Source organism: Sceloporus occidentalis, unplaced genomic scaffold (assembly GCF_023333645.1).
Source record: "Sceloporus occidentalis isolate IW3139 unplaced genomic scaffold, rSceOcc1.0.p SCAF_7, whole genome shotgun sequence".
Classification (NCBI taxonomy): domain Eukaryota; kingdom Metazoa; phylum Chordata; class Lepidosauria; order Squamata; family Phrynosomatidae; genus Sceloporus; species Sceloporus occidentalis.
The window spans coordinates 51,532,512-51,548,129 of NW_028316987.1; the positions used below are offsets into that span (position 1 = coordinate 51,532,512).

Below are 15,618 nucleotides of genomic sequence, written 5' to 3' on the forward strand. Positions count from 1 at the left end.
CTTTAAGCTCCTCTTCTGCAGTGCCTCTTTGCAGCTTAGGCAAACAGCAATATGGGAAGTACCATGAATTTCTTTCCCAGCTTTGGGGAAAAACTGTGAGTGCACACTATGATATTTGTAATCTAGAGAAGAGCAGCGGCACCTTTTTACCCTTTTACAAAGGGTATCTGCGTTACCTTTTCTATTTTAGGAAAGGGAGTTAAACAAACTAGTACTGCCTTTTTCAGCAGGGGGGAAAGGTTGTGGAAGTGGCAACAGCTTATAGAACAAATTGAGAGCACTGATTAAAGAAAATGATAAAAGGAAGGGAGCTTGCCTAAAGACCCTAAAAGCACAGGGAATCTTGGAAACTGAGCAGGGTCGCCCTGGTTAGTGCTTGGATGGGAGACTACTAATGAACACCAGGTGCTTTAGGCTATATTTCAGAAGAAGGAATGGGCAAAACCACCTAAATATTCCTTGCCTAAGAAAACCCAATGAAATTAATGGGGTTGACATAAGTTGACAGGCAACTTGAAGGCACATACACACACACCAACAGGAAGAAAAGGCAATTAATTCCCTGTAATGTCCACACTTGTGCACAGGTTAAATGATGTAACTATATAGCTTTCATTCAAACTACTGCATTTGCTCAAATTGATACACCCGACTCTTTCAAAGGTTTAAACATGCTTTTTTTCTTTTTCAAAGGATAGGCAGCAGCTTTCAGGAGGATGAGTGGGATTTTGTTTCAAAAAACAGCAGGGGGAAGAATTGAGCACCCTCTCCCATTGCTGCTTAGCACAAACCAACAGTGCCCTACAACTATAATTTCACTTTAGAGAATGAGAGCTGGAAGATCAATCACAGATAGCCTGTGCAAGGTATAGTTTGGCCCTCTTAGGAAAGGTTGCAATCCTAGACAATACAGTGTTCCTTTTATATAATAGCTGTAAGAATTGTCTGCTCTTTATTTATTTCACTTTTAGAATGACCCCCCCCCCCAAAGAGCTTTCTGGCTAGCTGCTCTTCTATGCAAAAAATCGTGAATTTTTAAAAGCAACAGTGATGATGAAATGCTAGTGACCAGGACTTGTGCACAATCTGTTTTTGATCTGACATAAATGTCTATACAGTCTTCTATTTGCTGTTTTACAAGTCACCTGGCACAAATAAAAGTCATGCTACACTAAACACAGTTTCCACTCGCAATATAGATTTTTCTTTTTGCCTCATTTTCACAGTTTCAGCTACTTCTACACACTCTTTAGACACGTTCTATTGCGATGCAATTCTGTTTATCCAAACAGGTTGGTAAATATCTCAAACTTTTAGATGAGCCAAGCTAGGTAAACAAAAGCTCTATTTACTTACGATTACACTGACATAAGGCAAGATAAATCTCTCTACTGTATTCCATAATCTGCATGCATAATATCAGGCAGACACATATGCAGCGCTATTAATTATTAGTAAAACCTGTTGTTAGTGAGTCATAAAGATAAGTCAATAATGAAATTAAGAGGTATGTGGAAATTTCACACCTCAGCTCCTTGCCAAAACAGCTCCCAAAATATAACTTTCATATTTAGCAGGTAAAAAAGCACAGCTCTCAGTTCATTAGGGAATAACCAACCTAGAGTACACGAAACAGAAAAATCACTATACAATAAAGCTAGCTATTGCCTCTTTAAAAACCCTGATTTTTAGTAAAAAATTATGGTAACAGTTTCCTGCTATAAACTGTTGACTCCTGGAAATAATAGCCTATAATACAGCTAGGCAACTTTCCATTTTATGGACACACAAAGCGGGCTTATATGAAGTCAGACCATTGTTCCTTCTAGCTCAATGCTATCTACTCTGTCAGCAACCTTCCCCAAAATGACATCCTTCAGATGTTTTGAACTGCAATTCTCATCATATGTTCATGCTGTCTGGGGTTGATGGGAACTGTAGTTAAATACATATGGGGACCACACCAATTTGGCAAAGGCATCTCCAGGATATGTTGAAACGAGTATTTTCTAGCCCTGCTAGTACCATAAAATAATAACAATAATAATAAAACACCAGAGATGTCACCAGGTCTTCTGCACTCAGACTACATACTCTACTCTTTCAATAAACCATGTCCTCAAAAGGAAAATGCAGCCTCCTGGGCATCAACAGGGGAAGTGTGACCTTGTTGGTGCTCTTGGACATCTCAGTGGCTTTCGATACCATCGACCATGGTATCTTTCTGGAACGCCTGAGGGAGTTGGGTATGAGGGGCACTGTGCTCCAGTGGTTCCATTCCTACCTCTTGGGCAGATTCCAGATGGTGCAGTTGGGGGACACTTGCTCCTCTAAAAGGGAACTCACATCTGGTGTCCCTCAGGGAGCTATTTTGCCCCCCACCTTGTTTAACATTTACATGAAACCGCTGGGAGAGATCATCCGGAGACACGGGGCACGGTGTTATCAGTATTATTATTATTAAGGTACATAACACAGAAGTCTGCTGTACTTGACAGAATCTCAATTTTTAGCTCTCATGGCTGCAGAGACAAACTGAAGTCTTGGCAACAGCACTAAAGGTCATAAAAATAAAGAAGTACTGTAATTTTTTTTTAAAAGACAAGCTAAATTCTCATTTTTCAAAACATGTAATTTGAGCCATTCAAACAGAGATGGTGCAGACTGCATGTACCTTACTGCACTTAGTATGCAACAGTTAATCTCTTCTCATCCTTGCAAGCACTAGGCAGCAACATCAACCATTTTTCTGTATAAATTTCAGGCTCAAGAACAATTGGAAAACTAGAGCGGGGGGGAATAAGTTGATCAGATACAGTCCATGTTGTCTACCCTGCATTTGTTTTAATTCTGGAATTAAACTATTGTAGAACAAGTAGAACAAAGCTAACCATTTGAGTTCATGATCCTGTTCAGCACTTTCACATAAACATGTCAATTACTATTCTCTTTTCAAGAACAATCAGCACTGAAAATGTTGCCTACTTCTGTCTTACTCCTACGTACACTTGAAAATTAGCAAATGGTCATACTACACATACTACCACTTCACACTACACAATTATAGCACTGTGATTCCACTTCAGTTGCCAGGGCAACATCCTCCGGAGCCCTGCATTTGCAGTTTAGAGAGGAGTATTTAAAATTCTGGTCAGTCTTGGTTAGTACCTGGATAAAAGACCACCGGGTGAATACCAGGTGCTGTAGGCTATATTTCAGAGGAAGAAAATGGCAAAACCATCTGTGAGTCTAATAAAACCCTACGAAATTCATGAGGTCACCATAAATGAACAGGTGACTTGAAGGCGCGCGCACACACATTTAGAATCCTAAGCCAGAGATCTCTAGTACTTCAGCAAACCACAAACCTCAGGATTCCACAAGATGCAGCCATAGCACTTAAAACAGAATCACTGTGCTGTAATAACACAGTCTGACAGAGAGTGAATTCAAAAAACTGAGGTTTGCAGAATAACTCCTTCTTTAAGGAGATGAGATACCCCACCTCCTCTGGACACAGGTCAGGCAGAATAAGAAAAACTGCCAGAGATATATACTGTAACACAACGAGACACAGACCACCAAGTTCAGGGAAATTTCCCCCAGCTTTGCATGTGGCGACATAAGGAACAATATCCAACTTTTAAGAACTCAAATGATCAAACACTTTTGTGCACATATTGATACTATAATTAAACCTGAAAGCACAGCATTAGTATATTATCAGCAGATTAAAAGACAGGATTTTAATCAGAGCTGTCCCATCAAAGGATGCTCAGCACTGCTGGCAACAGAATATGAAAAATAATTTTATGTACTGCTCTTAATTCCAGAAATATATCTGGATAATGTTCCTTAAAACATGACGAATCTGCTTGAGAGAAACATGCTCTAACCAGGCTCTATTCATTACTGATATTGATTTTTAATTGATAAAAAAATAAGCTTGTTACATCTTTCAATCTGTTTAACAATATTGCCACATATACCCCATTATATTTTATTGCTATGAAGACTATTTCTTCCAGTTACATAAGAGTTTTTAGTTAATTCACATTTATTAAATGCTGCTGATATCAGGTCACCAGTGCCCTCCCCTCCCCCCCAAAAAAACCCTAAAATCACAAAAGCATACATATGCAAAATAAACTTGCCATTCACAAATGTTTCTTTCAAGCCATCAAACAAAGGGAAGAAAAAGCAAAACTCTCTTCTTGGTTTAACAGCTGCAGAGTATTTCTGCATTATGTGGAATTAGAAAGCCTTTACAAGCTTTACTCAAGCAATAGTTACTTAAAGATCACTCTTATAAGATTTCCAGCAAAATAAAAACCATTACTATATTTTTAAACATCAGCTCTTAAAACATGCATTTGAACACAGTTCCACTGATGAACTATATGAGGATAAGTGTTTAAAGAAGTAAAGCCTGAGGGCATGGATTAATTAAAATGTAAAAGCAGAGTTCAATGTTATTGTCAGATCTTCTTGGGGGGGAGGGGAGTAGGAGTGCAAGGAAGAAATATACCCAGAATTTTTTGCACGCACAGCTTTTAAAGCTGCATCACGTTATTCATTTTCCTCTGCAATTTACACTTCCTAACTTGCCATTCACTTCCAATGTCATATTATTTATTGCTTCCTAACATGACACTAAGCTTTCCTTAAGTTCTCATTTTTTGTTAAAAGGCTCATAGGTATTTTTTGGGACTAAAGGTACAGGAAATGGTGTCTGAAGGGACAGACTGAAACCATTAAAGTTCAAGCATACTGCAGTTCTACTCAGAAGTACGTAGGTTCAACTGGGCTCACTCTTAGATGAGTATTGCAGCCTTAACACTACTATTAGTTTTCCCCTCTGAAGGGCTGTAAATCAGAACCTGATTATTGCCTTAAAACATTTTGAATTAGGCCAAATATTAGAGAAGTTCAAAAATGCCAGCTTTTCTCAGACTATGTAATAATCATTTGAACTATTTCTACTTAAACCTACGAAATTCAGGATTTTGCGCACACTTACTAATTGGCATTTAAAAAAAAACAATTTAACCTCGTTTGTTTTTCTATACACTTAGTAGAATGTGATCACAAAACTCCCAAGTAAATTTTGTGTTGCTACTGAATATTTCAGAGAGAGAGAGAGAGAGCTTTATTGGAATTGTACTATGCAGTACTATTTCTTCATAGCCAATGTGATGCTCTGAATATTAAATCCTTATCTTCTGTTTAAACCAAAGTTAAAATGTGCATTCAACTCTCTCATTATAACTGTAAGAACCAAAGCAATTTCATAAATGCACAAGGGAAATGGAGGCTGCTCACCCTTCCATGGGGACTCATTCACAAGTGTTGAGTTACCAAATCAAAATGCAAAAAACAAACAAATTCCTTAATATTAACTAAAAAGATGACAGTTAAGAGAACACAAATATCTCAAATAAAAAAAAAGGCCATGTTTCTGCCAGCACTGGCAGACTATGCTTTTTATACAAAGCCTCTTTCTGGGAAAGAATTTTCTCTTTCCCTTCCCTTTCTGGGGTTTCATGAATGTTTGGTCCATAACCCCTTTGACAGGCTTGCTGCTCAGAAGTCTACTTCCCTTTTTCATACACATTTATTGTTGCTCTTCAGTCTGCTGCACTATAATCATTGTGTACACAAGTCAGTGGAGTCAGGGCAATTTCAAGTCTTCAGTGCACATTCCCAAAGTGCACCAGGTCAACAAAGAAAAGCACTTTCTGTCAACATCTGGAGCATTTCAAGCCAAGATTCAAGTCAAGGCCATAAAATAAGAGAAGCGAAACCTGATCCACTGAAAAGTACTGCCATGTGAATCCAGGGGGAAAGCTCCAACAACTACCAAGATTGTTATCAGGTATGGAGCAAAGGGGAAGGTCTTGGGATCAAGAAAGACTTATCACATGTTAGAAAGGAAGAGATATAAGAGCAACCTGGTACGGTAAACTGCCAGCAGCAGCTATCTTATAATATTAAGGAATTTTAACAGTAGTCATCAACTACAATATAAAATATACTGTATCTATAAACTCATATCAAAGAATGGTTGAGCTCCTGCCCTAAACAGATTAGAGCCAATATTCACTTTCACTGTCACAATATAACAGTCATCATGTCTCAATACTTATGTCAACGCATCATCTATATGCAGATATTACCTGTTACCATCTTCACTCTCTGTACTTACATCCTTTTTCACTGATAGCAAGCAACTGAAGAGGGGCATTTTTAAGACTATGGCTGCAATCAGAGATGTGCATCTAAGCATGTAGGTACATTTCCATAGCTATGTCTCCTGACACTACCTCTCCCCCCAGAATCACCATGCAAGCACCTCCCCAGAATGCCATTTCTGTGTTGTCAGAGACTTGGGGGAGGGATGGGGGGAAAGTCTAGATATTTTCCTGTGGCTGCATATGTTGCTGACAGATGTATATAATATTAAGGAATTTTAACAGTATGGTATGTGTGTTCCCATGGCACGCACGCGCTGCCACTGCCGCACACCACTGTGAGCACGAGCCCCATTACTTGTAATGGGGCTCGAGCTTATGCGCTTTTTGTTTTACGTGGGGGGTGTGTGTGTGTGTCCGGAACGGTGAAATTACACTACATTTAGCTTTTTAACATCCACTCTAAAACATTGGCAGTTCAGGATTCATCCTTAGAAATGCTGGCACCATGTTCTGGAAATCACAGGGCACTGGAATCTTTGCCACCCGCTATACTCAAGACCAGGTTTTACAAAACCCAATGAAAGTATATACCATATTGCCTCTATCTGTCACTGAAGATTTTTCCAGCTGTGAAAGAATGCAACATGTACAGGTTTTAGGGCAGAATATAGTATTCCTTGCCTAAGAAAATCCTATGATATTCTTCATGGACTTGTCATGATTGCTTCAACAGGCGACTTGAAGGCACATACACATACAATACATAATGTTTCTGTCAAATACAGGCTGTGACATCCACCAGTGTTGTACAATTTGATCTCTACTGATAACTAGGAGATTTTCACAACTGATGCTTGTATCAATAACAACACATATGCTGGCCAGAATGTATGTTTCATTGAAAACTGGCTCTGTTCTATACAAGATTGCAATCAAAAAAGCTCTGAAATGTGTCCCAATATACTCCAAAACACCCCGCAACTTTGCTCCAACATGACACCATTAATACATTAAGTAAAGATATGAGTATTTTGTGTGCTTATATATTCTAGTACTCATCAACATAAAAGTTCTGCAATAGTTACTCTGACCTTGGGCAAATCACATGCTCACAGCCCCAGGAGAAAACAATGGCAAACCTGCTCTGAACAAATCTTGCCAAGAAAACCCAATGATAGAATCGCCAGAAGTGAGGAACAACTAGAAGGCACACAACAACAACAAAACTATTTGCATCACAAACAATACAACTTGTGGATTTATTCCCCTTTTCTCTCTGCCCCAGCCCGATTATGAGCACAAATCATGGCTAGCATACTTCTCTGTAGTTGAACAGTAATCATAGAAGAATCTGAAAACATCTAATCCTCTGTTCACTTATATGATCTAAAGTGCAAGATTCCTCTGATCACAGGATATTTTAAAGTGCTTACAACATAAAGTGAATTTTACCTCCTCAAAAGCATTAAGCAAAGCAAACATCCTTGTATCTGTCTTCAAGTTTATGATTCCCAATGGACAGCACTGGTGAAATAAGAAACCACATTTCTAGTCATTATATTCTGACAAGGTAATTTGCTAGCACAGCCTTGAAAGACACCAAGTTCATATACCAGCCGCTAGAGAGAAAGAACTGTTGAGAGATTACTGGGATGATTTGGACACAGACTTCGATCCAGAAGGGAAAATGCAATTAAGAACAGTGCAACACTGGATACACAACCTATATAGTAATTTACAGCAGCTAAGCATTAAAATAGTATGAGGCTTCAGGAACACAACATAATCATTTGTCTTGCAATTTTTAAGTCTCACTTATCAAACCACTATCATCTTTTTAAAAACCCTTTAAAACCTTAATACAGCCATGTCATTCTCTTCCCTGTTAATATCCAAGCATCAGTCACTAGTAATGTTTCTGATCCTTTGCAATGAAGACTTTAGCCAATAGAAGGAAAAAGGTCTTTAGCTGATCCTATTAAATAAAAAGGGCGGCCCTTCATTAAGCATAGACCGCATATATTTTCCACCAAGCTTCTCCACATAAAAAGTAGTTTTGAAAATGAAACTTTAATAATGGCACCAATTGTTTTCCATATAAATTAAAAAAGAAAAACAAAACAAAACATGGGGTGGGTGAGACACATTGCACCCTAAATATATTTAAAGATGAATATTTTCAATGGTACTATCAAGAGCAACTATTTCCAAAACTGGTATTAGGAGAAGAGCTAGATAAAGAAAGCATCTAAATCTCTGTTCACCGATATCTGTTCACAGATAAGGTGTTCTCTAGAAACAGCAGCCTAAAGAGAGAGAGAGAGAGCGAGAGAAAGAGAGAGAGAGATGATGCTGAAATTTCCCTTCCTGTTTAATTAACAGGGGCAACAAAGAATCAAAGGTGCTTTACTATCCCATATCTAAATGCAAAGGGACTGCAAAAGCTAAGTGATAACCTAAGAAGTAGCTCAGCAGGTACTTTCAGAAAGTGTTTAAATCTTTTAACTCAAGGCTCAAACACTCATTTTATAAAAGGCAATGACATCCCCTGGGGTGTGCTTTCACCAGATTACATGCATGCTCTTAAGGTGCATACACTGAGCTATGAGCTCAAATCCCACTCCTACAACATACGTTACTGCCCTGTACAAAGACTTTAATTGGTAAAGCACCAACAGGTCTTCTCCCTTCTTCTCCTGAATTTGGATAATAGTAAGGATGATGTGATCAAGAACAGGAATGATAAAAGCAAGATGAAATCTAAGGGTGACACGGAGATGTATTTTCATGCCCCTTTATAACTAACCAGTGACAGAAAGAAACACAGCCAGAATGATAATTTTACTGCTATTCAAACTATAATTATTTTTGAAGTACTACAAAAAATACAAAACAAAGTTTAAATCTAAGATATGTCTTCAGAGGTTTAAAACCCATGAGGAATTATTCTATACCATTCCAGCTATTCACACAAGACATTTTGCATCATCATTCACAAGCAAACATTATAATTAAACACAACCAGGCACTCTCCAATCTTCTTTAAAACTGAATCATACATACTAGTATACGAGTGGCTAGTGCCACCTCACATCTTCTGCTATATATCACTATTTAATTAAAGAAGATGCATGATGTCATGTTAATGTACTTTGCCTCTCCCCTGCCCTCCTGCAGGAAGAACCCAATGGCACACAGAAAGAAAACATAGAATGACAACCTGATATCTAACATATTACCAGCAGGACATGGAATGTGTTATGTGCCCATACTTTTATTAAAATACGTAATTTAATATTTAAAGTAGAAGCATCACACCAACCTGCAATTTGGAGGGGGATCTAAGGTGATGTCAGCCAACTCCTTTTGAATCCTGTGATAAGAAATGAAGAAAGAGGGTATAAGAAAGCAGTAGTTGTTTTTAAGGCAAAAGCCACAAAAAAACTTTTGGGATTGACAGAAGACAAGTGGCATAGATCTACTAAGAGCCAAGTCAATATTCCTTAACATCAGTGTTCTTCCTAATAAATCTGCATTGAAGACTGTCCTTATGTCCACTTTATGGTTAGAACATACAAACTGAGACACAGTTTGGCTCAAAAATCAAATAGACCATACCTCAGTCATATCCAGTATATCATCCAATGGATCATACTGGCTTCTCCAAAGGTTTGAAACCAAGAGACATTCTAACTGATCATCTGAATACCACTACAAGAATGAAAGCAAGATAGGAAGGGGAGATCTCGCCACACCAAGTAAAATGAAAGAAAGGAATCAATTAAATCAGTAACAGAATTCCCATTGATTTTTATCACTTAAGAGGGTAAATGGAAGGCAGTGTTCAGAATATCTGTTCTCTTTGCATCTCCCTCTCAAACAGTTATTAACAACCAATACCAGGATCTCCCCTCCTTCCTATAAGCTCCTAATGAGATGCTCCTCCTCTTTTCACTACTTCTGGGTCACAGTAACATCAATAAGAACCAGGTGGAGAGCAACAGACCCATCCGACAACTTGCTGAAAATGCTGGTTCAAAATTCAGGCACACAAAAAGGATCACGAACCTGAGGTTAGTACCACAGACAAATTTTCAGTATTCATTAAAACGGATTATTCTTATCTGAAGCAATGAAGCTCTTTTGCATGAAAATCTAAAGGCAAAGTTCTAAATTCTGCCGAATTTGAGACGCTTCCAAACCTAAACAACAAAAGAAAGCAACATTTTGCTCCCAGGGAAGACTAGCATTTTGCATGTAATCAGTTGACCTCAAATCTTAATTAATCTTCATAGCACTTCTGCACATATTGTCATCATTCGCATCTATTGGTATGTGAAGAAATTAAGTGCTTTGCTCAAGGCTGTGCAGTAAGTCAGTAGCAAGGGATGAATTATGTAGAGATATTTTGATTCCAAGTCACACCTCTGAACTTTTCTGGCTGTGAATCCAAGTGATACAGACAAGTTCCAAGAGGAAGACTACAGGTATAGTCAAGAAGAAGAGAGATTATGGAAAAGAAAAATAACACATCTGGGTAGTGGGTGACAATGCTAGTGAGTTAGGATTAAAAAAAGATGCATGAAAAGGGAAATAGTGCATCTGAGTAGTAAGTGACAATGTTGGTGTGAAAAAAGCTCAAATTTCTCCAGTATGAGCAAAAGCACAAGGATATGGGAAGAAAAAAGCCATGACAATTTTTAGACAGAGAGTGCATTTGTGCTTAGATCTTACCTCTTTGCACTGGTGGAAAGGAGCTTGGAGTTTTTACTCATGCTGACTTTACTTTCTTTCTTCTTAGGTGTGCTCGTCTCTTTCTCGGTCTGTTGGTTGGAGGATGAAGATGAGGAAGAGCTGGTGCTAGCCCTCGAATCGTCATCCGACATAGCTACCCCCCACTACGTACCCCAAACCTGGAGAAGAAACACCACAAGGAAGATGGAAGGGAAAGGAGAATTAACACTCCAACAAGGAAGCTAACTGCCATGGGGGTGTGTGTGGGGGGAGTGGGGTTCTGATCTTTAGAAAAACTATTTCTTCTCCAGCCAAGTGCTCTGCAGTGACAAATAAGAGGGCAGATTCAAAGCAGAGAAAGAGGCAAACCCCCCCCTCCTTTCAGTAACATGTAGTGCCAGCTCCATCTCTGGAAATGGGAGGAGGGTACAAACAGACAAGAAGAATTAATAAAGGAGAAGAGGGATTAAGGAGACCAAGTAATTTCCTTAAAACATCTCCTCCCATCTTTTTCTGCAAAAAACTAGGCAAGCTTGGCTCCCAAATATTTAGTCACAAGAGACACAGAGGGGAAAGGGGGTCAGGGATAAGAAGGGAAGACCAGGGGCTTGGGAATATTAAGGGGCAGGGGGAAGAATCACTGGCCTGCAAGGTTATGGAGAAAGAAGAGATCCAATACAATGTGGGGGGAGGAGATATACTAGGAAGGGGCTAAGCAAAAAAGGGTGTTTAGCAGCATATGGGGAAGCTGGATGCAGGAATGAGTTAGAGGGGGAACTGAAGAGAAAAGGGGGTGGATAGCAGTGTGTCTGGAGGCTGGATGGGGAGATGAATTAGAGATTTAGAAAGGAAACTAAGGAAATCTGTAGGGGAAACTAAAGAGAAAAGGGAGGCAGATAATAGTGTGTGGAGCTGGAAGGGGGTGACTTAGAGAAGAAACTAAATAAATTGAGAGGGGAAACTAAAGAAGAAAGGGGGTAGATAGAATGTGTGAAGGCTGGATGGGGAAAATGATTAAGATTTAAGGGGAAACTACAGAAATTGAGAGGGGATACTAAAGAGAAAAGGGAGGTAGTTAGTGTATATATGGAGGATAGATGGGGTCAAGATTTAGAGAGGAAACTCCAGAAATTGAGAGAAGAAACGAAAGAGAAAAGGGGGTATTTAGTGCATATATGGAGGATAGATGGGGGCATGATTTAAAAGGGAAACTAAAGAAATTGAGAGGAGAAACTGAGGAGGAAAGGGGGAATGAATGCATAGCAGTGTGTATGGAAGCTAGATGGGCATGACTTAGAGGAGGGGGGAGAGTAAAGAAATGCAGAGGGGCAACAGAAGAGGAAAGGGGGGCAGGCAGTAAAATGTGTGGAGGCTGGAAGGGGGGCTGATTTAGACATTTAGAGAGAACTCAAGAAATTCAAAGACAACAGAAAGTGTGGGGTGGGGGGGGAAGAAGAGTGGGGGGATTAATACTTTTCAGCATCAAGGGCCATCCCTAATTTGGGGGGGGGGGGGTAGAGGGAAGAGAGGGCAAGGTTGCCCCAAGAATAACCCTATTGGGGGTAATAATCCTTAGGGGGAGAAGAACGGGGAAGATGGGGGGGGCAAGGAGGAGGAGAGAGGGGAAGGAGGTGGGGATCTGTGTCTATGTTGGGGGGGGGGTTGCAAGACCTTTCTCCCCACATATTTCCCCCCCAAATGTCTCTCAGTCAGGGCTGGGGGGGAGCTGACTGAGAGACATTTGGGGGGGAAATATGTGGGGAGAAAGGTCTTGCAAACCTCCCTGGTTCCCTTCCTGCCCCCCTTTTGCTGCCCCAAATCTCCCCTGCTTCTCCCCCTCTCCCCTCCAGGGCCCTCAATCCAAGGAGGGTCTGGGGGTGTGTGGGTCTTCTGGGTGCCCCCTTCTCCCCATATACCTCGCTCTCTCTCCCTTTGTGTCTGGCTGCTGCTGCTCCTCCTCGGTGCGGCTGGGCCTGGCCACTCGTGTCTCTCCCTCTCTCTCTCTCTCTCGCTGGGAGAGGAGAAGCGGAAGTGCTGCAACAGCAACTATTAAACAGGCAATGGCTTCTTCTCCCCCCCCCCTCCTCCTCCTGGTCGTCGAGCCAGGCAGGCAGTGTCACACAAACACAAACACACAAGGCTATGGGTACAATGCACACACACACACACACACACACACACACCCCTAGACGTATATGTGTGGGTCCTCCCCTGTTGAAGGAAGGGGGAGAAGATGGCCCCTCTCTCAGAGGGCACCCATCTATGGCACCCCATCCTGAGGGAGTTTGATCCCCCTCCAGGGAAGGGGATTTGTTTCCCCTACACATAAGCCCCCTCAGGATTTTATTTGAAGGGGGGAGAGATATTATATATGTGTGTGTGTGTGTATGTATATGTATATAATCCACCTAAATAGTTGAAAGTGGGGAATATATAGATATGTATATGCAAGCTAAATAAACTAGGTGGGTATATATATATATATATATATATACATACATACATACACACACACACACATACATATACATATACATATATATATATATATATATATAACCTTTCAACTCCCCACCTAAATAAACTAGGTGGAATGTGTGTGTGTATATATATTTCTCCCCTTTCAACTCCACACCTAAATAAACTAATTAGGTGGACATCTATCTATCTATTCCCCCCTTTTGAACTCCCCACCTAAATAAACTATTTAGCTGGGTGTATATATGTGTGTGTGTGTGTGTGTGTGTACAGATATATATCTCCTCCTTTTCAACTCCCCACCTAAATAAACTATTTAGATGGCTATGTATACTATCTATTTCCCCCTCCCTTTCAATTTTGTCTATCTGTCTCTCCCTCCTTTCAACTAAAATAAACTATTTAGGTGGGGAGTTGAAAGGGAGGGATATATATATATATATGTTGTGTGTGTGTGTGTGTGTGTGTGTACACACACACACACAGAGACCCTTTCAACTCCTCACCTAAATAAAATCCTGAGGGTGCTTATAAGGGGGCAAACTCCCTCAGGATGGAGAGTTTTGGGGGAATATATATATATATGGGGGATGGTGGCTAGAGGAAGCTATGTGACTATGCCATCCCTTGCCCTGTTCAAGGGAGTCTTTGAAAATATCACACAAACTTTTCCAAAATCCACAAAACACTCATACTTTTTTTGTTGTTGGGTGCCTCCCAGTTGTTTCCGACTGATGGCCACCCTATCATGAGGCTTTCTCAACAGGGTTTTTTCCCTAGAGGGGCATTTGACATCCTATGAGGCTGAGAGAGTGTGACTTGCTCCAGGTGAATTTCCATGACTTAGCCGGGATTAGAAACCTGGCCACCAGAGTGGTAGTCTAGTGGCAAACTACAACACCACACTGTCCAACAAAAAATGCACATCATCCACGTTCCAAGCTTTCTAAGCTCTAGATCAACGAAAATACACATTATCCATGTTGCAAGCTTTCGATGCTCCTGGCCAACCAAAATGGTCAGCCCAGATGCACATTATCCAATTACAAGCTTTCAAAGCACCACTGGCTCCTTCCTTAGACCAAGGTGTTAAAAATCATGCAGGAAAAAGAAAAGGGTGCGAAATGACAATGTTAGCCATAGCCCTGCATTTGGTCAAGAGGTTGTGGTTGCTGTGTATTTTCCATGCAGGTGGCCCCCTTCTCCTTCTGGCAATGTGGATGCTAGGAGATTCAGTCCAGGAAACCAACTTTTCCTTCCATTAGCAAGACAAAAACTACTGCCTTAGAGATCCAGTTTGTCTTCAGTTTGTGAGGCGACAAGCCCCTTTGTGAGGAAGTATAACTTTTCCAGTTATGAGGATGATGGAGAGGGGATGACAGGAGATGTCGGGGGGGGGGGGGGCACTGTCTATCCATTTGCTTTTTCCTCAGTCCACCTGTTACATAAGACCTTGTCAGGGTCCGCTTCTCCTCTCCTTTGTAGTTGTGTGCCTTTCAAGTCGTTTCTATCTTATGGTGGTCATAGACTTTTCTTAGCAAGATTTGTTCAGAGGGTGTTTGCCATTGCCATCCTTTGAGGCTGAGAGTGTGTGACTTGCCCTAGGTCACCCAGTGGGTTTCCATGGATGAGCCAGGATTCGAACCTGGTCCCACAGAAATCAAGTGTCCCCCTTTTAACTCACTGTCCCTAGCAAAGAATAAAGCCCTGCCTGCCCCAGCTCTGGAGGCTGGATCCCACTCCCAAAACAACAGGCCTCTTGACTTGTTAGGAGGGCCTGTTTTCTCTTTTCTTGGGGCAAAAGCATTTGGCTGGTTCAGCATGTGCAGAAACAGCGTCTGTTTTGTACGCCTAAAAGCATGGACTCCTCTTATGGTGTTTCCAAAGTCGGTCCCAGACTTTGGTGGTCCAGATGTTTTGGACTTAAGCTCCCAGATTCCTGACTGCTGACCAAGCTTCTGGGAGTTGTACTCCAAAACACCCACCAAGGCTTGGGATTCACTGCCTCATGTGTTCTTAACTTGGGTCCAAAACACATCACAGAAATAATCCAGTTTGAGACCTGGATCAATGCTAGGGATCCTGCGAACCATAGTTTTGTGAGACACTTAGCCTTCTCTGTCAGAGAGCTCTGGTGCCACCCAGGATTCCCTAGCATGAAGCCAGGACAGGTAAAGTGGTCTTAAACTAGATTATTTCTGCAGTGTGACTT

The 15,618-nt window shown here is 40.8% G+C and overlaps 1 protein-coding gene across 2 annotated transcripts in view; it reads right to left on the reverse strand.

Annotated features, from left to right (window-relative positions):
• Positions 1 to 15,618, reverse strand: part of UBE2E1 (ubiquitin conjugating enzyme E2 E1) — a 135,447-nt gene that overhangs the window by 58,387 nt on the left and 61,442 nt on the right. Inside the window, exons 1-3 of one of the 2 annotated variants that reach the window (XM_089532939.1) lie at positions 12,845 to 13,042; positions 10,929 to 11,107; positions 9,517 to 9,567 (exon numbers count right to left, since the gene is read on the reverse strand). In XM_089532939.1, the coding sequence (XP_089389065.1) occupies positions 9,517 to 9,567; positions 10,929 to 11,080 (203 nt within the window). In that variant the 5' untranslated portion in view covers positions 11,081 to 11,107; positions 12,845 to 13,042. Of the gene's footprint in view, positions 1 to 9,516; positions 9,568 to 10,928; positions 11,108 to 12,844; positions 13,043 to 15,618 lie in introns of those variants that run through there. The other variant, XM_089532940.1, reaches the window with a different exon arrangement.